Source organism: Suillus plorans, assembly GCF_016647745.1.
Source record: "Suillus plorans strain S12 chromosome Unknown HD556scaffold_60, whole genome shotgun sequence".
Taxonomy (NCBI): domain Eukaryota; kingdom Fungi; phylum Basidiomycota; class Agaricomycetes; order Boletales; family Suillaceae; genus Suillus; species Suillus plorans.
In genome coordinates this window covers 214,262-234,942 of record NW_024537444.1, presented here as the reverse complement: position 1 = coordinate 234,942, position 20,681 = coordinate 214,262, and the positions used below count along the sequence as shown (strand labels likewise).

Below are 20,681 nucleotides of genomic sequence, written 5' to 3'. Positions count from 1 at the left end.
CGTCGATCCATGCGCGGCGAGCACTTGATTCGGTCTAACAGAGTATGAGAGTAGCGCAAAAGTGAACAAATCATTACATAACATACCGATCTAGGAATGAGAAATCGTGTCAACCCAGGCTGCTGCTCGACACTTTCCGGAGATGTGTCTTCCTCCTCCTCGGTCTCCTCGTGGGTGAGGGATTTCTTCAGCTTGAGAACAACGTCATAGAAGAGTTGCAATTCCGACTCGATGAGGCCGGAGCCTGAGGCCTGAGAGTTTACGCTTTTTAGAAAACGATCAAGAGGTTCAAACTTCAAGCTTCAAACACTGTGATCAGCAAAACTCACTCCTCAAATGTTACATTACCTGATTCAAATATGTTCATCAATCTTGAGCTTCATCAGGTACCTGTTTCGCTTCGCACCATCATGCATCTAAGGCCGCATCTCCAATTGTCAGGCCATTGTCCGGTCTGTGTGATGCATGAACTCATCATTGAACCTCTTTGCTGGCCGGGCTGCGTTCATCCTTACTTCGTGTACTGTTGTCTTCAATGCCGTCCCTCTGGGTGCTAGTTGATTGTGTTACTAGCTGACGCGCTTCTCAGTTCCATGTTGTTCCCAGCGCTTATATTCGCGATTCCCTCTCTCAATCTTCCATGACCCTGCAATGAGTGTCTTGGTGGTCATTGGTTATGTTTGTGCGCACCTCGCCTCGCTCGCTCGCAAGTCCATAACATTATTGTCCTTCGCGTTACTGATGTACACAGGCGTTGTTCACTCCATGCTCGTCGCAGCTGTCTCGAGCACCGTCATTCCTGCATCCGCACGAACGCCGTATTTACCGTGTACACTATCTACCGCGAATATGAACTCCTCATCCCAGATGCCCCCGAGCCCATGCAGACTTTCATTGCTGCAGAGTCTGACGCGACGTGCAAGCGTAACGCATTTGTGTTCCTTGCCGCTTGCGCATCGCGCGATGCCTAAAGCTATGGAGTGGTTGATTAGCGTGTATGATCAGCTGACGAGTCTAGACGAGCTGTTGCAGATGAGTATCATATAAGTCATCAGGTTGGATTGTAAGAATGACACGACGCACTGAGTAAGTCCTTTTCATTTAGGCCATTTTGTTTATCCTCATTTTTGTCGTCTTGCGGCCCCGATACATCAGATGCATGTTTAAATTGTTGAATTCATCGTCACCTGCAGTAAAGTATGAAACTGCCACGACGCTCACTACACTCACGCAAACCCCGCTGCTGTGAAAGGTATGTTTACGATCAGGTCCTGTACGCATATCTGCTCACATTCGTAATTAGCGGCTGCCTCGTGCTTTATTAATCTGGTCATCAAAGAATACGACAACAACGTTAAGCTCGTTGTCTTGAATCGCCTGGATACCCTACGCTCCAAGCATGGTCACATTCTGGATGGACTGACGATAGACCTCTTGCAGGTCTTGTCAAGGTATTGATCAATCACTAGCTGAAAATAGTACTGAATTCTATCGTATCAGCGTCTGGGCGAGTACGTCGAAGGTCTGTCAGGTATTCAAACCACACAGTCCGGGACATCTGCAAAGTGCTTGGCGAGATCCCTATTTTTGCAAGTGAGCAGCGCTTACTACTGGACCGTGGACGAGGCTGACGGAGAGGAGGACAATAAAGGTCGAGGGAAGCGGGTGGCCAAAGGTACTTGCTGACGGGATATATGCGACGGAGACGGCGTACACCAGCACCAACTTGGCGAGATTAGTCAAGGCTGCGTTCAAGCTGCCATTGAGAGGTGCGTGGTGTGCACATTTATATCGTTCGGAACTAGGCTTCTTAGAAAGTACGATGACAGTAAAGGTGGAGATCAAGAGATCAGCTGGTGAGTTATGCCTCGCAGCAATCTTCCCTCTTTTTCCTCTTGTGTGCTGCAAGGCCGCTATTTTGAACGCAATTGGTCATCATTTACCAAGTATAATGCAGGGCCCCTACCAGGCATACTTCCCATGTCTTGATGTCCTCTATCAGCGCACAACTTTTATAACTCCGAGCTTAACGAGAACATCTAGGCGCAAGATGGACTTCGAATTCCGACACTTTGGAGACTACTGCTTGGACATGCGAATTGTGCAAAACTTGTTTCACATTCCCCATTCTTCTCCCGTGTAGCTTCGCAGTCTCGGCCTCCGATTCCTTACCAAAGCTTCTTTATGGTGTGGCTGTAAAAGACTGCGTAACAGGGCGTGCGACTTGATCCCATTGAAGGCGCATACCAACAAGTCAATGATATCAAAACTTTATCTCCGTGACATGTGGAAGGTGCCAGGGACTATGATAGAACACGATGGTCTAATCCCGCCGACTTCAATGCCCACCTGTTGAAAGCTTGAACCGGGCCTGATGACTTCAGATTTCCTCACCGCACGAAGTGGAAGCTCAATGGTCCATGTGCCCTTACTACAGACACAGGAACACCAGTCTAGGCCATATGCCAGCATATGCGATCTGTTGGATCATGACGGCAAGTTTGGTTGCTATGCTTTGGTCTTTTGTTAATTACTTTCGCCTTGGCCTTGACCTTGATTGCTATGCCAATGCGTCGGTCCTGTCTCTGATGGAAGACTACTCAGGAAACGGAGCATGAGGCGCATCGAGATCGAATAACGCAAGGACGAGAGTGTGATAAGAACAACCCCATCTCGCACTTACAGATGGGGTCGTACCTGACTGTCCAGACTCCAGAGGTGTCCGCGGCTGTACGTTGGACCAAATGCAATGCGGACAGTCGGAAAGCAGAACTGTTTATGAACTACACCATTCGCTTAATTCCTTCGCAGCCGCACCTTGAAGTGGTCGGTTATGTTAACGATGTCTCATAGATATCCTCGTCCTCTACACCCTCTTGTCATTCGCTTGACATGCAGTATTGTTCGTCAGAATATCAGTCAAACTGGAAGTGAAGTCTACAAGAAGACATGACATTGAAAATTCTATCAGTATTCCGCAGCTGTAAATTATATAGCAAGGTATGATGCACGCAGGGTATCTCGATCAGGAACCCTAGTTTATTTTATTACCCGAACTCCGTGCATGTGCGTGGTGATGGTCCAAGGATTAATCAGAGTCTGAAGTGAACCAGTCATGAAATAGAGATTAACAGTCGCTCAAGATGTCAACAAGGAGAACACACCCTATGGCTATCATGAGAACGAACCCAACAGTAGCGACGACCTAGACGTGCGTTACCAAGTAAGCATGCGTGTTGAGTTGTAAGGTATACCACGTACTAAGGTGGCGACAATACTGGCGGGCACACCATTCTTCAAGAAGTCCATATTAGTGAGATAAAGGCGTCCAAGCTCATCCTCTTGAGCGGCGCTGATCATTCAGAAAGCGTCAGGTTCGACTCGTAGTGGTTGTGTGACGGACGTACGCAGTTTGATTAGGAAACCCAGAAACAGGCATACCCATTCCAACAGAGCAAAGAAGACCAGTCATAAAAATGAGCAGATTTGCATGGTCGCCGGGTAGGCTTTCTCCAACCTCTTTCGCGATGGGAACCAGTAGCACGCTTGCAATCGTATGACTGATAAATGTCGATACGATCTGAAAGAAGTTTGAGTAAACTGCGAACACCACAACAAGTGACCACAAACCAAAACGACTGGGGAGAGGACAAGAACGACAGTGTACAAGGAGAGACCCTCGAGCAGGCGATGGATCATCCTATCCATAGTCACCATCAAACCACTAGAAGTAACACCTTTGCCAAGAGCGATTCCGCCCATTGCGAGGAAAACAATTGTCCAAGCGAATTGTTCAAAGTCGTCCTTGAGAACACGTGGTTAGTATTATTGCCGATATATTCAGCACACACCTTTTTCAGCACACCAGTGGCAAAAAAGGCGACGATCGGGATGATAGCAATAACACCCATATCTCCCACAAGACCCTCGATTTTGTGCTCAAAACACCAGAGAGTAATCGTGAATAAGCAGACAAACGTAACCCAATACTGCTCGAGGGTGAAGGATTCCCTTGTTGGGCGGATAGTCCGTATCTCAATCTCTCCTTCCCCGTCAGGCGAACGAGCAGGGCGGTACATCACAAGCAACAGCAGCCAGATGAGCAAGATAGAGATTATGGACACTGGAAGTGCCACAGCAAACCAACTCGCCCAATCGAGTTTAGGATCCATCGCCGCGAGGGCAATGAGATTCTGTGGAGACGATATCGGGGAGCTCTGACCACCTATGTTGGCGGCCAAGGCGATAGCGAGCTGTAGGGGTCATGAGTGGTTGCTCCCGCACATGGTAAATAACAAACTATTAGTGCTGGTGCAAAAGCCGAACCAGGGGGCAGCGTTCTCAGGATCGGCTGAAGACAGTAAAAGTCAGATAATTGTTGCTGCGGACATAGGACGCATATCATTTACTCGGATGAGAGTGAAGCACAATGTTGGAGCTGCAACATTACTGAAACACGTTAGCGACACGTGAGTGACGGGAATAAACGTGGCCTACCTGATCCACATACTCGCAAAACAGGAGACACCCATGAAGGCAAGAAGCACGGAACTAGGTTTTGAACCCGCCAAGCTCAGGACTCTCGTGATTAAAATCCGATCTATGTTGGTTTTGCTCAAAGCCGATGAAATTGTGAATCCTCCGATCAGAAGCATGATTGTGGGCGAGAACATAACAGAGAATATATACCTGGATCGTGTACTCAGTATCTCCGAGAGGGTGATTTCAGACAACTTACTTTGTTGCATCAGGCGTAGACAAGGCAGTGTCATTGTCATCACGTATAACCCGTAAGCATACCAACAGGAGGGGAACGCAAAGCGATGTCACGAACAACGGTATCGCCTAAATACGAAGGTAAGTAAGAAATGGAAGCTGGAGCACATTTCGCACCTCTGTTGCCCACAATATAGTGCTGAATGCAAGTATGGCAAAACACTTATTAGCCTCTTCACCAACAACGATGTCCATCTTCAGTAAAGCGATGAACACAACTAGCGCAACAGTGAGTGACACCCTCTTCTTTGTCAACTTCAGACTTCCGAGAGGAGTCGGGACATTAATAAGGCTGCTTTCTTCCTGTTGCACCAGTGTAGCGCCCATGAGAGCACCTAATCCGTTCATAGTACCGTGTCGCTGTTGCCCGATCATCTGACGCCAGACTGTATTCCGCTCCCATGCAATGTGTTCGCGCTGGTATAGTTTCAGCTGCTGCTGTGCTGTTGACTTGTCTCCATTTGTCACGCATTTGGTATAGAGCTCGGTGAGTCGGGCGATGGCATCTGACATTCTGGCTTTCGACTCTTCTGTAAAGGGTGCAGATGTCTCTACAACTTCGTGCATGTAATGGTCTTTGAGCTGAAGGAAATGATAAGCTATGAGTGAACGAGGTACGATAAAATGTTAGATACTTCGCCATACACGACTTTGTCATACCTGAAGAAACCCCTTCAACAAATATTGCGCGAACCAGATAGAAACAACTCACTTTTTCAAAATCTTGCTAAAGCCAGAGTAATTGACTTCCACATAAGATCTCAGCGAGGATAAAGTGATGTAAAGGTTGGTAATTTTTCGCTTGAAGAGTAGCCGGGTATCCAAGGCATAGCTGCCCTTTGCGGTCCAGATGGTGTCTCCAGTAGATGTTATGTCCTTCACAGTCCTCAGCCGGCTACCCAGGCTACGAGCCCTCCCCGTCGGCGACATGCTACTGTTTGCATGACGCGAACCAGATACAACCCGTGAGGCCGACCGTGGGCGCGGGGCAACGGATAAGACACTTGCATCTAGATCTCCCGCCTCGCTAGAAGAGACGCTAAAGCGGCGATTTGTGGATTCCTCGCGAATAGAACCTGCTCAACGAGCGTTAGCTGGACATGACAAGGTATTGCAAGGCAGACCTGTTGCAAACCGCGTTCCATAACCAACGGAGGTGGATTTGTGGCGCCTGCGTCGGGACCTTTTTCCGTAGTCTTCAGATCGGGATAACATGTTGTATTCATCTTCCTCATCTTCTTCTTCGTCTTCTTCATCTTCATCCATATAATCGAGCCCTGCCTCAAGCCCAGCCTCGTCTTGCTGCGTGATAGATTGCTCCAACACCGCGAGTTCATTCAACAGCTCTTGTTCCTGCGCTTCGTAAAACCTCACAATCTTCTGCAGCTCTTTGTCGAGTAGTGGCTTAAAGAGGCTGTCCGCGCCAGGTGTATCACTGTGGTCGACAAGGGTTGTCTGTTCATTGGCCTCCAAGTCACTATAAGGTGGTTCTATACCATCTGGCCGTTGCTGTCGCTTCTCCAGCTGATAAATGTACCGCTTGAGCACATCATAGCTTCAAGATACATTAAGAACATGTGTGTTTGAATAAGACGGATCAAACGTACGCGATGTATTCCTCCCACCAATCTGCGACAGCATTGAACTTTAATGCCGAGCTGGCAGAGCCTCACCAAATTGTTGTTTTACAATTCGAGAATGGTGCACACCTGAATTTCATTGCAAATGCCTGAAGAGCCACACCACTCAATGTCGAGGGTGCGAGAGACCTAAGCGGAATTTCTTCTGGCTCCGTTGATATAAATTTTACACTGGCCCAAAGCCCAGTGTCCAGACACTATGGCTAGAACTTAGATAGCCGCTACAATAGACAGCCGCTAAAGGGGAGTCTAGTTGAAGCTAGGTGCAGCAGTGCTGTGTTGATGCCTTCGTTGATGAGTGCAGCTAGATACACGCGCTTGCCAAAAATAGCCACACTGTCGTGTGAGCGGGAATTCCCGGCCTGTTCCAGCGCAATGGACGCTCAAATGTAAACGTGTATCGCGCATTCCATTAAGCCCACACGTTGAACTTCATCTGCAGGCTCGGCATCTACATCATCCGGACGCGCACGGCGCCAAATTCCAATCTCATCAAATGTGAGCGCGTTTGGATTCTTCGCAGTACTGAGCTCCTGAGGCCTGCCGCTGACTCGGAGGACCCGAATGTAGAGCCAGGTGGTATTCAAACTTTGCCCTCATTCCGATTCCCGAAATAATGTGTGCGTGCTTCTTCGGGTGACGGTACAGAGGTGGCAAAAATACTCGTCACCGTGCTTCGAAGGCCCAACTTGTCAATATCGGTTCGAGAGCTAAGGAGGAGCCGAAACTATCGCATTTGCATTGTACCCTCGAAGACTGAGATCAAATTGACGCATTCAGACAATAGATTTCCTGGTCTGTGCCTCGCTTCATCATACCTAAGTAACCTAACTGCCTTCGGCTTTATCTTACGCGATACTTTCGGTCAATGTCCACTGTCTCCTTTGAGATTGGACCCATGTTCCTCTGCTCACTCGGTGATCAATTGATAATGATTGCTATATTGCACACTAGACGATGAGCATCTTGCGCCCTCAGGTAGTCATACCGGCAACTTCCGCCCAGATGCCGATTCCTTTTACGTTGGTAAAGCTGTTAAAAATGTTTCATGGCCGCATGTAAACTGGGCAGCTATACGTACCCAAGCTACAGCTAACCATTTCTCCGGTGCTGTGATTTAGTAGCACCGCAACTTAGCTTCAAATATGAATGGAGAGCCGAGGCATGTGAAAACTCCTATTATGTCTCTCCCGTCTTAGATCTAGTTTGGTGGGCGTTTCTGACTACACAAAACAGGTGCTATCGATATGATATCTCTCATAGCAGAGCTGACACCTATCGCGCGTCTAGCATTTGATCTCGAGGTACGTTTACTCCATTTTCTCTGCACCGCATGATCGAATTATAGATCTTCGAGAATATAACCGACGTGACTAATACAGAGGCGCAGATCTACAATCGTCTTTCCATGGTCCGTGAGTGCGCAGGCGCAGGCGGTGCATCTCGAAGCATGTGATCAAACTTCCTGAACATATTGCAATCAGGGACCTGGCCAGTTCTCCCTGACTCCCTGAGCCAAGCCAATGAAGCAAGACATCTTAGTCGTGTTTCACGCATGTTCAACAGTTCTAAGTTGGGTGTGCCATATTTTTATCAATCAGCCATCGAACGTATTGTTCAGCTCTAAATAGTCTTCTCAGGCGATCCACTTCAGGCTACAGAACTGCCTAACTGTTGTCGCACCGCAGTAGCAGGTCCCTGACACAACGTCAAACTTGGCCTTCCTAATCCACGCTTTTGAAATGGCACCTGCGCATGATCCCGGTGTCTATGTCTCCTCTTTTGCTTCCTCCTGTGAATACAGTTTCCCCACTAAGACCCCTGTTCTCCCGCTCCGGCCGCCACACACCAGGATGCGTTCCATTAGAATTCCAAATCGCAACCATGTCATTTGCCTGGGCAACCAGTAGTCCGGTATCAGTCCCGCTGGACTCAGGCCCCCACACGAGTCTTGTCGGACAATGTCAATTTGACAGCCGCGAAAAGCCCGGCTGCTTACGCGACCATTTCATCAGCCATGCGGTCACTCAAGAATCTCGTGTTGTTCCTTCGATACCATCCAGTCTCCTTATTTTGGATGTAAATACACATGATCCAGCAAGCAAGTGATCGTGGAGAACGAGAAGATTAAGATAGATTAAGATGTGTCATCCAGGTCGACCCCGTGAATCTGTCATGTCTATTTCATTGCGTTCGATGTCCCGATAGGGTCTCTTCTTCAACATCCAGCATCTTCACAGATGTTATGTTCCGACATCAGAATGTTCAGCCCCCCGAGACTCCACGTTGAAATCGGGCGTGAACCTAGTAGTTGTGTAAATCTTAGTTCGCTCGAACTGAAGCAAGCTGAAGAGTGGTCCAAAACCGCGCATGCTATCAAAGTAAAATTATTATAGGTGACCCTGGTATATTACAACTAAATCAATGCAGCTTGAATCCATGCGACGATAGTAAACATGACAGTATAAAATCAAATACGGAAGATGATTAAGGCCGACAGTGCGGACGAACGTGAATATGTACGACCATGAGGGAAAGAAAAACCATGAATGAAACGTTATCAAACTCACTACCACGGACGATGTGGCCCTCGTACGGACGAATCAGATTCAGCCTCGTCATCATCGCAAGAATGGCGACAGGCGGATAGCCGAGGGTCAACCCCAGCAGCTGACTTGCGGCTGTACCTCTGCGCATCAGGAGGCGATGGCAGCCGCGATGTGTCATAGCCTGGGTGCGCGCGCTGTTTCCCGGGTGACAACTGGTCAACATGTCTCGATTTATACGACGAGACTTCGGCAGAACGTGGTGTTGTAGGCGATACAGGAGATGCGCCATCAACGGAGCTTCCATCGTGAGATGAATGATAGCTCTGGCTGAGCTCCGGCGAATGTGGCGTTCGATAAGTTTCCGCGCAGAAGGGCCCCTCCAAGGAGGAACGATGGGTGCCTGATGATCCGCGTTTCGGCCATGAACTTGGCGGATAGGATTGTGGTGGTCTGATAAAAAAGGGTTATTATTATTGTGAGTCATGCAGGTACGAAAAATAATTACCGCTGATGTGATGTAGACACTGATATTTGCCTTGGCCACTGAGTGACCTCGTGTCTGGCATCCGCGGCATACTCGTCATCCATCTTCAAACGTTCCAGCACAGCTGCAGAGTCGTGCGTAGAAATCCCTCGCAAGTCTTCGAGCGCAGAGATGGGAGGCAATGCATATGATGTAGTGTTAATATGCCTTGGAGGGGCCAAAGGTTGGATTGGAGGCAGCACAATTTGGTCTCCGGGGAACTTGCCATTTCGACTATCATAATGCATATCCTGTAGAGAAATTGAAGGAATGTCTAGGGAAACCGAGTCGCTGGTTGCAATCGAGGGTTTGCGAGAAGGTGGAGCAGGGTAAGGGGAATATCGCGACCGCGCTGAGCGCTCGCGCATGATCGGAGATGCAGAAGAAGAGATATGCAGGGGCGGACTTGTGGGTTGCGGATGGGAGTAAGATGACGGGTCTCTGTACATCATAGATGGAAGGGAAGCTGGTTGTCCTTGAGGCAGATAATGCGCTGATGGAATGGTATGAGCACTTGGCCCTGCAGCGGGGATGGCCCATGATGATTGCGAATCGCGAGGAACAGGTGGCGCAGGTGCGACCACTTGGTTGTTCCGGCGCGATCGTCTCCGGCCGGATGCAGTGGATACTACTTGACCATAACCTGGTTGGTCTGGGGAGAGGCATGTGCTTGGGAATGTGGGCCTATCAAAAAATAAGTCAGCTATCCTAGGGTAGCAGTGCAAAAAAAAAATGTACCCGAAAAGCGGTACCAGATCTTCACGAATTGGCCAACCCACTCTGGAATCGAAATCAATAGCTGCTCGTAGGTGCAAAGGTCGCGAACTCACCGTCGTGAAAGGCGGAGGGCAACCTAATATGGAGTGAGCAGAGCTGTATATAGGAAACGGAAATGCTCACCTCGTAAGGCATCCATGTTCCTTGAATTTTTAAATATCCTCCCCGCACACGGCGGATAACGGGGGCCAAGTCAGGCTGTGAATCGATCATTTTTACAATGTCGGCTTGGATGGATGTGAGACACAAGCTGGAGGCGAAGTAGGATGGTGTACTCACCCTTTGAATTGCCAAGCGCTGAGATGGGTGAATAATTGAATTACTATGCGAGTGTGAATGTCTCACCTTTCCAAATGCCCGTCCAGAGAATGTAACCATCATCAATGTCCATCATAATCCATTGACCGTTTAGTGGGTATTCATATACAGGACTGAGTGAGTCGGAGATGGATGGATGAGTGGGTTGCTGTGTGAGGCGAGGTGGAAGGAGAGCTCACATGTAACCTCTTGGGTCATTACTTGTGATATAGCGGCCTTTGCTGACTTGGTGGTTTGGACTTGCGTACGGACGAAATCGGGGACCTTGTTGAGGCATTGAAGGAGGAGATGCCATGAGGAAGTAAAATAAAAAAGGAAGAGTAGGGAGTTGTTATAAGTTATGTCTGCGGATGATGATGAGTCAGAATTGAATTGATGGAAGTGATGATAATAATTGGGATTCCGGCCACGTCGTTAGTATCTAAGTAAATGGCATCGACGCTAGTAGTTGACATATATACCTAGATAGCATTACATGAATGCCGTATATAGACCTGTTACATGCGTTGACCGGCCCAAGCAATCGCGCGAGGCACGCTTCCCCGACGGCAACCCTCGGCACCGGCAAGTTCAAAAAAAAACGATCATGACCAAATTTAGAATTCAGAACCCTTCGCATCTTCGAGAAAGAATTCTTCTAATAAACACCTTTGCAATTGCTACATATTATATTATGTGGCTGGCTGGCTGGCAATGACATTTCCTGTGACACGCTTCCGTGGGTCAACCGTCGCCTATCACGAGGAGACGGCACTAATAATCTGTCACACACTCTGCTTGTCAACTAAACGGCCGCATCAATCGTGTTATGGAGGGAGTAAGTGCTGCCGGAAGGCACATTTGACGAAAAGACAACCGAACAAGGTTTGTACACTCTTCCGGTAGAAGCATTCACCCATGATTTTCATGGAGACACTGCGGACAAATAACCCCAATTTAGGATGCAATGAGTGTCGAGGCCTCTCCATGCGATACTCGCGTCATGTTTGACCAGTGACTCACATGGACTCTGGACTCAGGCCGCCATCAGAATCCCACTCGCTCGCTCCCTTCGAGACACCTTTTTCTATTTATTTTTACATAAAATGAGCCCACCCTCGGAAACGTACTACATAATCCCCGACTATTCCTATTTGAATATAATTCTGCTGACAAATGATTTTAAATGGACCTGAATCAATGAACTCTCCCTCGGTCGAGGTTACTCCTCATCTTGTTATGAGAGCAATATACCCTGATTTGGAAGCGAGCTTCGATCAGCTCATGGGTGCCTCAGAAGGGCGAAGCGTCGATCACAAATTGGTAAACCTCGATTGCCTCGATACCTTCCGGATTCTTCCTAATTAGTATTTTTTGATCCAGCGAAACCAGCTGAAACCCCGGAACAACGACCCGGCATCCTGCCATTTGCCCTTCGGTACCGAAAACACACGCAAAAATAAAACCTGACATTATGAGGCACCATCGCACGAATCTACTCCTCATACGGACCCTTTTTCACGTCGACTACCATCACCTCGTCATCAAACACAGGTCCATTTACATTGTCACCTTTCCCTTATATATGCATATGCATTCTAATAAGGTCCACCGCCGTGTCCATATCCCTTGGCAGCAAAGTTACACAGTGCCCGCCGGGCCTCGTCTCCACCACCCTTGCTGGTAGTATAGATCACGTTGCTGAACTTGAATCCGTTGAACTGGCTCGCAGCGCATATAGTGTATGCCCCCATATTGTCGAACCCAAGCCAGTCTCCAATTTGAAGTGCGCTTGGCAATTCAACTGCCTTGCACACGCAGTCAATAGAGTCACACGTCGGCCCCCATACGCTGCACAGCGACAAAGCCTCCGAGGGAGAGATGTGGAACGACCCGTGAAGGGAAAGAACGTAGGGGTTCACGGTCTGGTGATCAAACATGATGCAGTTGAACGCCCCGTACACGCCATCATTGATGTAGTCTGCCCCACCAGTGTAAGTTTAGTCACAGTATGAGAATGCCATACACGTACACATGACGCTTGGTTCATCCGAACTTGGCTTCGCATTCAAGGGCTCGGAAGAACTCTCTATCATTGGCGCCCTGCGTGCGATGATGTTCGCAGCAAGACTGAATGCTCTGGATACATAGAAACGGCCAGGCTCGGCAATTAGCCTGATACCTTTTCGGTCAGGAAAGTATTGATTAATGGCGTCGGTTAAAACAGATGCAGCAGCTTCAAATCGTGCATCTTCAAAGCCACCGCCGACATCTAGCAGGCTGAACTGATAACCAGCTTGAGACCCCATGATGAAAACGTCCCGGGCGCGCCTGATGGCATCCCCGTAGGTGGTTGGGTCATAGCAGCCACTTCCAACGTGGAAACTGACCCCAATCACGTCTAGCCCGAGTTCCTTAGCCTTCGACAAGAGGCCGGGAACAGCCTCAAGGGGTGCTCCGAATTTGATACCGAACCGACAGATACTTTTGGAATCATCCGCGAGAATACGAACGATAAGTTTGGCACCCGGATGGGCGCGTGCAATTTTGTACAATTCATCTTCATTGTCGAACGTCATAGTGTTGACACCGGCTCTTGCAGCGCTCCGCACAAAAGACGTGGCTTTACAAGGGTTGGCAAAGATGATCCTCGATGGATCGACACCGCCAATGCTGAGGACCTGGGAGATTTCCCCGTTGGATGCGCAGTCAAAGCCAGCCCCTAAAGCAGCGAGAAGCCTTATAACGTATGGATCCGGGTTACACTTGACCGCTAAGGACTTGGTCAGAAGTTACAGGAATCATCCCAGGCGAGCTACAGACCGTAATGTGGGACAATCTCTGGGAGATTCTTCACCCATCGCTCATGTTGGCGATATACTTGGCTGAGATCAGCCACGAAAAAGGCTCTTTCTGCATCAACCTCGTTCGCCCCAGCCCGCATTGCGGCATCTATGATGCCTTTGCGGAGATGGATTTCCGGGTGTCCCCTAAAAAGCGGAGGTAGAGAAGAAAATATTTTGTCATCATCTAGCCGGTTCTCTCCTGCGGTGTCATTGGTTGCTACGTCAATCAATGGTGACAGATCCTGGACCACGGGGTCGAAAGAGGCGTCTAAATTTCCAGGGAAATTTTGGAAGTTGCGTGAAATGAAGTGGTCGAGTGGGTTCAAAGCAGAAAGAATTTCAACCTGAGCCATCGGAAGATGGTCCGCGGATGATAGAACTAGGTGATCGGACTTGTCAATAACGGAGTTTTGAGCGCAGCCGGTGTGGATGGCTGGAGTTCTTTTCAAAACCTCGAATTACCGAACCAGAACCGCTGGTCTCAGAGGAACCACGGGCTAGTACGGCAGTAAAGGGTCTCTTCAGTAAGTGATGGGTTCCTCGCTCCCTGTCCAGCGAGGAAAAGGCTTGAAGGGTAAGGTAATAATAAAAAAGTCAATCGAAAAGGAAACTGAGACGAGAGTGGAAAAAATGAGGTAGGCGAAGGAAGGAAGAGGGTCCTGTCAAGGAGGTTCGCCTGAACCGAGGTTTAAAATCAAAACGCCACCACAGCATGGAGCTTTTAGCTTACCACGAACAGATGACCACCTGGCAATGCGGTGGAGAGTTAGTATTGGATGATATATTAAGATACAATAGAAAAATGAAGGACGTACTCGAGGGTCAAGAGGCGGAGATCACTATTCCTTTCCTGATCAGTAATGATGATACCGAGAGTCTCTGGAGTCGCTATTACGACGACTACAGCGAAGATACGCGATTTGCTGTTGGCAAAGGCGGATTTGCGGTTGGTCTATAAAATTGCCAATGACTGGTTGAATCGAGAGAAATTTTGGATGATCCATTGGAAGTTCTAGTGTACCTAAATTATTACGTAATGCTTGCCATCCAGCTCTTGTCGGCGCGTGACGTAGTTCAATTTTGTCATAACACCGCTGCTGCGTTTTTCATACTCCAGCTTCTTCGAGGACCTTCTATGACAAGATCACAATAGATTTGCGTCTTAGAAGCATTCCTCGGTGGAAAATTTACATAGGGTTATCACGTTGGTCGGTTGTTCGGACTTGGTATAATTTAAATTTAGTAATTACTGATCTAAAGTCCGAATAGATCAAAGAGCACATGCATTTCGTCGATCTACTGCGTTACACTAGCGTGGAGCTTGTGGCGTACCCTAGTAGCTCATCTACTAGGATGGAACCTAGATTCACACTAGCCAGAACCCCAGAGAGAAGAAGGATATAAACAGGTGTGTTCCTTGCTTTCCGTCGAAAACGCTTCTTCGCCGCGTGTTCTCGTCGCCTTGGTCCGTTATAGCTGAGATCAGTATAGATCTCGCTTCCTCTTCCCTCTATTGACGGAACGCGAGGTAACCAAAGATAAGTTTCTCCCCACGATTATAAAACTACGCCCTCCTCGGCGAGCTGCCATTGCAGGGCAGCGTGAGCTCTCGTGAACTCCATTCCCCGATCGGGAGGCGATGACACCCCCTCCTCAGCTATTACGGTCTTCTATTTGAGACTATTCCCATGACCCCCACCGGCTCTTGTGCAACATGGTACAATTGTTAGAATGTCCCCGTTTGAGACCTGAACTTTGATTCTGACATGTCCATAACAAGTAGGTCTTTCTGCTGAGTCACGTCATTTCCCGTTTCTCCCATCTTGGGTGTGATGCTATGCACAGCAACGAACGGAGCTTGTCCTTAGAAATGCCTTCAGAAGGCTGCATCGGTTCCCTTCGCGAGCCTCGTTGTTGGCGGGAAGGAACGTGGTCGCGTCATTGCCCCAAAATCCCCATCTGGCGTACTTGCCAAAGTCATCTTAGCGCAAGCAACGGACCGATGACTCGACCCATATGCTTTTAGGTTAAAAGGCGCCGTCCTTATACTTCGTAGGAATCGTCCGGACAAACAAATAACGTCGTTTTGGGCAATGCGCCACCTTGTGCAGTGAGGGAGAGGGAATGCTTCGGTTAGCGTAGTGTGTCCCCAGGGTACACAGCCTACACAAACCCGGGTCGAGGTCGTTTAACGGAGCCGTATAGCCATAGCGATTATGTCCATTGCATGTGTTAGTCTGCGTCGGTAATTCTCGACCGCAAATGAAATCAAAGGGGGTGACCACTATCTACGCAGCAACCCTGCGATGGAGATTTGCGCTGCTTAGTATTCATACCCTTTGTACGCCGTAAGGTCTCCCTCATATTTGCCACTCGGACAGTCCTTTGGCCACTGTACGAAAAGTATGACAGACAGATCAGAACATTCCATGGCGACAGGGTCAAGCGAAACTAACGAAACAATTGAGGGTCCCAGGATATTCCGTAAAGGTGATAGGGACGCGGCCCCCCACGCATGCCGCATCTACTTGACATACTTTGTATAACCCGTCGGATAAATTTCTCGATCACTAGCGAGGATGTGCCCAAGGAGCACGGGTATCCGCGGTGGCAGCTGCATCGCGCGACATTGACGGCGCGTGACGCTGATCGACGTGGGTATCCCATTCCATCAGCCCGCCCAGGGGTAGATGCTGAACTACTACCCTCTTGCCCAGAACTTCTGCCTAAATATGATTCAATGAAAAGGTCCGATACGGACAATAAAGGGTATCACCTCATACATCTTGAACAATCCATTATGAACTTTCCCCCAATTGGGAACCCCAACGGCGATTGAGTGAAGCTGAGAGGAGTGTTCGTAAAACGGACCATGTTTGACCTGATGAATCCGCGTAATGGACATGAAGTATAAGTTGCTTTGGGGAAGCGGGGGGTTTAAGACGGAAGCTACAGTAATATCCGTCTGGTCTGTGGTAAGAAGTCATATAAATTTTTTAGAAAAATGGACAAAATAAGAAAGTGGATTGTCATGCCTCGTAACTGTCCGCTTCCAAAGATATATCCAAGGAAGGTGTAATCGTCGAGTCCCCAAACACCATGACTCCCTGCGGGCTCTAACTTGTAGACATCCTGGAGCTTCCAGCACAGTTGGAGATAGCGTACGAAAACGCTGAGGACCAAATGTCGCTCTTCATCTGACTCAGGTTTTACAAAGCGTATAAGGGTCAGGCAAAGAAGGAAGATAGCGAATGATGATTCATGACCAGTCCCGTAATCCATCCTCAGGAACGATCCAAACGACGTGAGCAAGTAGGGCTTTAGATATGGAGAAGCGGAGGCGAACTTCTCGCCAAGCAATTTTGAAAGAAGCTCGTCAGAGCGCTAGAATGTTATCATTGCAGTGAGACATTGTCACCCATGTCCGATGAGACTCGCCTCCTCTAAGCGAGCACCCCATGTACGAAACGCAAGATTACCAAAACGCTGAGGAGTCTGAAGGGGAGGGATTTCATCAACCCAGTCGCTCAAGGTATCCAGGAGAGCAAGTATTCGGTCGATTTCCTGAGAAAAAAACATAATGGATCAGATAATGATGACGCAATCATAATTGCGGACCTGGCTCTGTTTTTTGGGGTTCACTAGTGGAAGCGTGTAGTCAACCACTGCCTCGCTCAGTCGGCGGAGGAACAACAAATAATCTGCATATCCCTTGGTGGATTTCCAGTCTTCCACATCTTGATCAGTGCGGATTTTCAGTTCCGGGGGGACTTGCAAAATGGGCAGCTCAATCTGTCTCAATGGCAAAAGCCTAGTTTGTGAGTTTGGTGGCATATCGATAGCGTATCGTACGTTGTCGTACACAACAATGAGCTCTGCAAATCACGCATCCCTTACGTAATACGCGTTCCTCACCTGACATTTTGCCACGTTCTCACCCTTATTGAACGCGACTCCTGACGAGGACGATTAACTCTAACCACATTGGCTCGGAACTGTAACCTGCATAAAAGGGCTTCTAACAGAAGCCAACTCTATTCACATTACGATGCCTCCATTCGACGACTGGAACATCATCGACGAAGAAGAAGAACAAGAGCTACAGGACGCCGCAGTGAGTGCTTCCTGCCAAGTCAGGACCGTCATCGTCCAGAAGGCTCACCCCAATCTACCCTAGTTTTTCGAGGGGAAGCGTGATGTTATCCTCTTTTGTATTGATTGCTCAGAGTCCATGCATGAACTTCGGGATGACCCCAATTACGAAGATGTCAAAACATCTCACTTGCTCACTGCCCTTGAAGCAGCCATGCAGATCCAGAAAAAGAAGGTCATAGTAGGCCCAAATGATTCTGTTGGCATTGTTCTATTCAATACAGTGAGGTTTGCGCTGTACCACATCGAGTCTTTGTTCACAATTGGTCATGGAAGACTCGCTCTTCTGAGACAAAAAATCACGCTACAGAAATCAAGAAGAACTCTTTCGTTTATCAGCCCATTACGATCATAAGTGCACCAGCCATCCAAGAACTTATTCAACTGTTAGATGGTTTGTCGCGTTGACTGTCGTGTAACGCTTGAAACTCAACAATGTGCTCCAAGCTGCTCGAGAAGATCCGGATCTACTCAAATCCACGTTTCCTCCGTTGAAAGGGAAGAAAATGCCCATGGGTGATGTATTCACGAGCTGCAACTGGGTTTTGCGTGACGGGTGAACATGACATAGTATCATGAACACGTAACATAACTTACCCTTTTCATTCAGAGCACCGAAGACAGCTTCAAAACGCGTTTTTCTGATCACAGACGATGACAATCCTCACCCAGGAAGCAAACAGCTTGTCACTTCGGCTCGAACCACCCTTCTAGTATGTCTATCTCTGTGCAAGTGCACGGATAGCTAATTCGAATTATAAGGATTTGACACAATCAGGGGTTCAAATTGAACCGTTCTTCATCGCTACTCCTGAAAAGCCATTCGAGCCGTCCAAATTTTACTCGGTAAGAAGCATCTTTACTGGTTCTCTCATAGTTGGCTAATGGTCTCCAAAGTCCGTCCTGTTGCCAAACGTATTGAATGACGAAGACGAAGATACTGGCGTCCTTCCTGAATCTATATCCATCACGCGTATCGATGATCTTCTGTCTCAAATGCGTTTTCATGAGGTGCCGAAACGTGCCATGTTCAGCATCCCTTTCCAACTAGCGGACGGATTCGTGATTAGCATCAAGGGGTTAGTGATTCTTTTGTCAGCTTACTAGATTCTAACATACTTTTCTACAGTTACGGGCTGGTTACAGAACAGAGGAAAGGCACTTACAAGTACTTCGTTGACCTGGGCGATCGCATGGAAGTAGCCAATAGCCGTACGGTGTATGTCGACGAGGTGCTGCGTTAATTTGGTACCCTGTGCTGGTGCTGACCATTCTCATGATAGGATCAACAAGCGGAAGTGGACAAAACCGAGATGCTCTATGGGATGGCTCTCGGCGGTGCCACTGTTGAGGATGTCAGCGACGACGAAGGTGAAGGTGTTGATACTGTTTGTAGAGCTGTTCCATCGGGGAAAAGAGTATGTGTTATCGGTTCTCTTGTTTGACTGCCAACCTCGCATAGCCCTTTTATACCGCAGATGAGATCAAGTCTTTCCGCACGCTGGACCTTGAACCAGGTGTGTTGTGAATATCAGCCTGGAGGTTGTTTCTCACATAAAACCATCAGGCATTAAGCTACTTGGCTTCAAGGATCGTACAGAACTGGCCTTCGAGGACAACGTTAAACACTCTGTATTCATCTACCCCGACGAACTAGTACGTTTGCTTCTTGTTTAGCTTGTCCCGAAATGACTAGGTAGTACAGAAATACTCAGGAAGCAAGCGCACATTCGCCGCTCTCCTGAAGAAAATGATAGAGAAGAAGAAGATCGGTCTTGTCCTGGCACTTACAAGACGTAACGCTGCCCCGGTTTTCTGCGCAATGCTTCCGCAAGTAAGCTTCGTATTTTTTATTTTTTATTGTGCGCCGATTGTGCCTTTGCCTAACTAGGCAGAAAGTGGCGAAGAAGGGGGATGGAACGAGCCTGCAGGGTTTCATATTATCCCTTTGCCATTTGCCGATGATATTAGAGCAGCACCGCTGGATCAAGCGTTCCGAGGTATGCCAAGATATGTTGGATTCTAGCCTACAGCTAAATTACCGCATATAGCGCCGGATGAGCTAAAGGATGCCGCACGAATTTGGATTGACAAACTATGTGTCAAGGACGGAGCATATCCACCGGACTCCTATCCTAATCCTGGTCAGTCAGAGTTCCTTCCGAGTTATTCGCTATAATGAACTTGACCTGTGCTTGCAGCCCTTGCATATCATAATGCCCAGCTACAAGCAAGTGCCTTCCGTGAAGAATTTGATCCAGAAGCCTTTGAGGATCTTACACGTCCGAAATATGATGGGATTCACAAGGTGCGTGGATTATATTCACAGGTTGGCGTTGTCCGATCTAAATTTGCACCAGCGTGCTGGGAATCTTATGAAGGAGTGGAAGAGGGTTCTTTTGACGGACGAATCCGCGAATATCGTACCCGTAACCACAGGATCCAAAAGAAAGGCTGTACGCCCACCTGTTAGTGTGACGAGACTGTCTGCTGATCAGATCATGCAGGACGTATCAGTTGACGAGGCGGAAATCCGCAGTAAACACGAGGTTGGTGCCTTGGCCAAGGTGGGTACTTTGAATAATGATCCGACTGAGTGCCTGATCTCAACATCCCTGCAGCTCCGTGTGGATCAACTTAAGGTATCATCTGGCTGTCCCTGACCAAGCTTCATCCCACTCATTTCCTCCTAGGACTTTCTCAAGAGCAAGAGCCAGCCGGTGTCAGGAAAAAAGGCCGAACTAATTGAACGTGTTGGCGATTGGTTGGATGCTCACTGAGCAATCACAGGTACTCTCACCAAGTAATGAGAAGGAAGTCGGCTTTCTTTCTTATTTACGGTTGTGCATCTGTGTTATGAATCAGCTTTCTAGGAAATTACTGTCGAATGCCTATATTCTTGTACTCGTACTCAGCTACATAATATCCTCGTATATACATGACGCTTGATTGCGTCTTAGCATTGTCGCTTCGATGAGTGTCTCCTCTGAGAGTGCCCTTGTGTAGCCTTGAATGCTGGCACTTTCCGAGTTAGCTCCGATAACGCCATTTCAGATGATCAGTCATAATTTGATCTCACAGCACTAGTGGCAGTGGCAGTCGTCTCAATCGATAGTTAGCT

At 48.2% G+C, this 20,681-nt stretch overlaps 6 protein-coding genes across 6 annotated transcripts; 1 reads left to right on the top strand and 5 right to left on the bottom strand.

The window, feature by feature from the left end:
* Positions 1-1,232: 1,232 nt before the first annotated feature.
* HD556DRAFT_819734 (uncharacterized protein) lies at positions 1,233-2,126 on the bottom strand. The gene is made up of 4 exons (XM_041311725.1): positions 1,967-2,126; positions 1,609-1,913; positions 1,292-1,558; positions 1,233-1,243 (listed from the first exon to the last, which is right to left on the bottom strand). The coding sequence occupies exons 1-3, from the start codon at positions 1,980-1,982 to the stop codon at positions 1,466-1,468; spliced, it is 414 nt and encodes a 137-aa protein (XP_041156402.1). The 5' UTR covers positions 1,983-2,126; the 3' UTR covers positions 1,233-1,243; positions 1,292-1,465.
* Positions 2,127-2,843: 717 nt separating this feature from the next.
* Positions 2,844-6,725, bottom strand: HD556DRAFT_1399000 (SPX domain-containing protein). Its single transcript, XM_041303778.1, has 16 exons — positions 6,486-6,725; positions 6,384-6,434; positions 5,901-6,331; positions 5,489-5,852; positions 5,412-5,436; positions 4,894-5,358; positions 4,739-4,845; positions 4,498-4,689; positions 4,410-4,449; positions 4,301-4,351; positions 3,852-4,253; positions 3,631-3,804; positions 3,408-3,580; positions 3,262-3,352; positions 3,165-3,205; positions 2,844-3,099 (listed from the first exon to the last, which is right to left on the bottom strand). Exons 1-16 carry the CDS (start codon positions 6,494-6,496, stop codon positions 3,093-3,095), a joined length of 2,625 nt encoding a protein of 874 aa, XP_041156401.1. The 5' UTR covers positions 6,497-6,725; the 3' UTR covers positions 2,844-3,092.
* A 2,052-nt stretch (positions 6,726-8,777) lies between these two features.
* On the bottom strand, positions 8,778-11,071 carry HD556DRAFT_1398982 (uncharacterized protein). The gene is made up of 8 exons (XM_041303777.1): positions 10,763-11,071; positions 10,611-10,696; positions 10,545-10,562; positions 10,389-10,492; positions 10,319-10,341; positions 10,227-10,268; positions 9,471-10,172; positions 8,778-9,415 (listed from the first exon to the last, which is right to left on the bottom strand). The coding sequence occupies exons 1-8, from the start codon at positions 10,876-10,878 to the stop codon at positions 8,986-8,988; spliced, it is 1,521 nt and encodes a 506-aa protein (XP_041156400.1). The 5' UTR covers positions 10,879-11,071; the 3' UTR covers positions 8,778-8,985.
* A 1,089-nt stretch (positions 11,072-12,160) lies between these two features.
* Positions 12,161-13,761, bottom strand: HD556DRAFT_1244097 (pyridoxal-dependent decarboxylase; the record flags this gene model as incomplete). Its single annotated transcript, XM_041298418.1, has 3 exons — positions 12,161-12,543; positions 12,595-13,335; positions 13,386-13,761. 3 exons carry the CDS (start codon positions 13,759-13,761, stop codon positions 12,161-12,163), a joined length of 1,500 nt encoding a protein of 499 aa, XP_041156399.1.
* A 1,913-nt stretch (positions 13,762-15,674) lies between these two features.
* Positions 15,675-17,293, bottom strand: HD556DRAFT_819128 (uncharacterized protein). The gene is made up of 6 exons (XM_041311724.1): positions 17,027-17,293; positions 16,847-16,972; positions 16,444-16,792; positions 16,185-16,378; positions 15,865-16,134; positions 15,675-15,800 (listed from the first exon to the last, which is right to left on the bottom strand). The coding sequence occupies exons 1-5, from the start codon at positions 17,240-17,242 to the stop codon at positions 15,979-15,981; spliced, it is 1,041 nt and encodes a 346-aa protein (XP_041156398.1). The 5' UTR covers positions 17,243-17,293; the 3' UTR covers positions 15,675-15,800; positions 15,865-15,978.
* Positions 17,294-17,346: 53 nt separating this feature from the next.
* HD556DRAFT_1398967 (SPOC like C-terminal domain-containing protein) lies at positions 17,347-20,539 on the top strand. The gene is made up of 19 exons (XM_041303776.1): positions 17,347-17,522; positions 17,586-17,783; positions 17,837-17,954; positions 18,008-18,116; positions 18,171-18,273; positions 18,323-18,406; positions 18,458-18,639; positions 18,690-18,792; positions 18,844-18,978; positions 19,023-19,077; positions 19,128-19,216; positions 19,266-19,394; positions 19,452-19,560; positions 19,612-19,704; positions 19,762-19,868; positions 19,921-20,016; positions 20,068-20,127; positions 20,182-20,202; positions 20,254-20,539. Exons 1-19 carry the CDS (start codon positions 17,457-17,459, stop codon positions 20,338-20,340), a joined length of 1,944 nt encoding a protein of 647 aa, XP_041156397.1. The 5' UTR covers positions 17,347-17,456; the 3' UTR covers positions 20,341-20,539.
* The last annotated feature ends 142 nt before the right edge of the window (positions 20,540-20,681 follow it).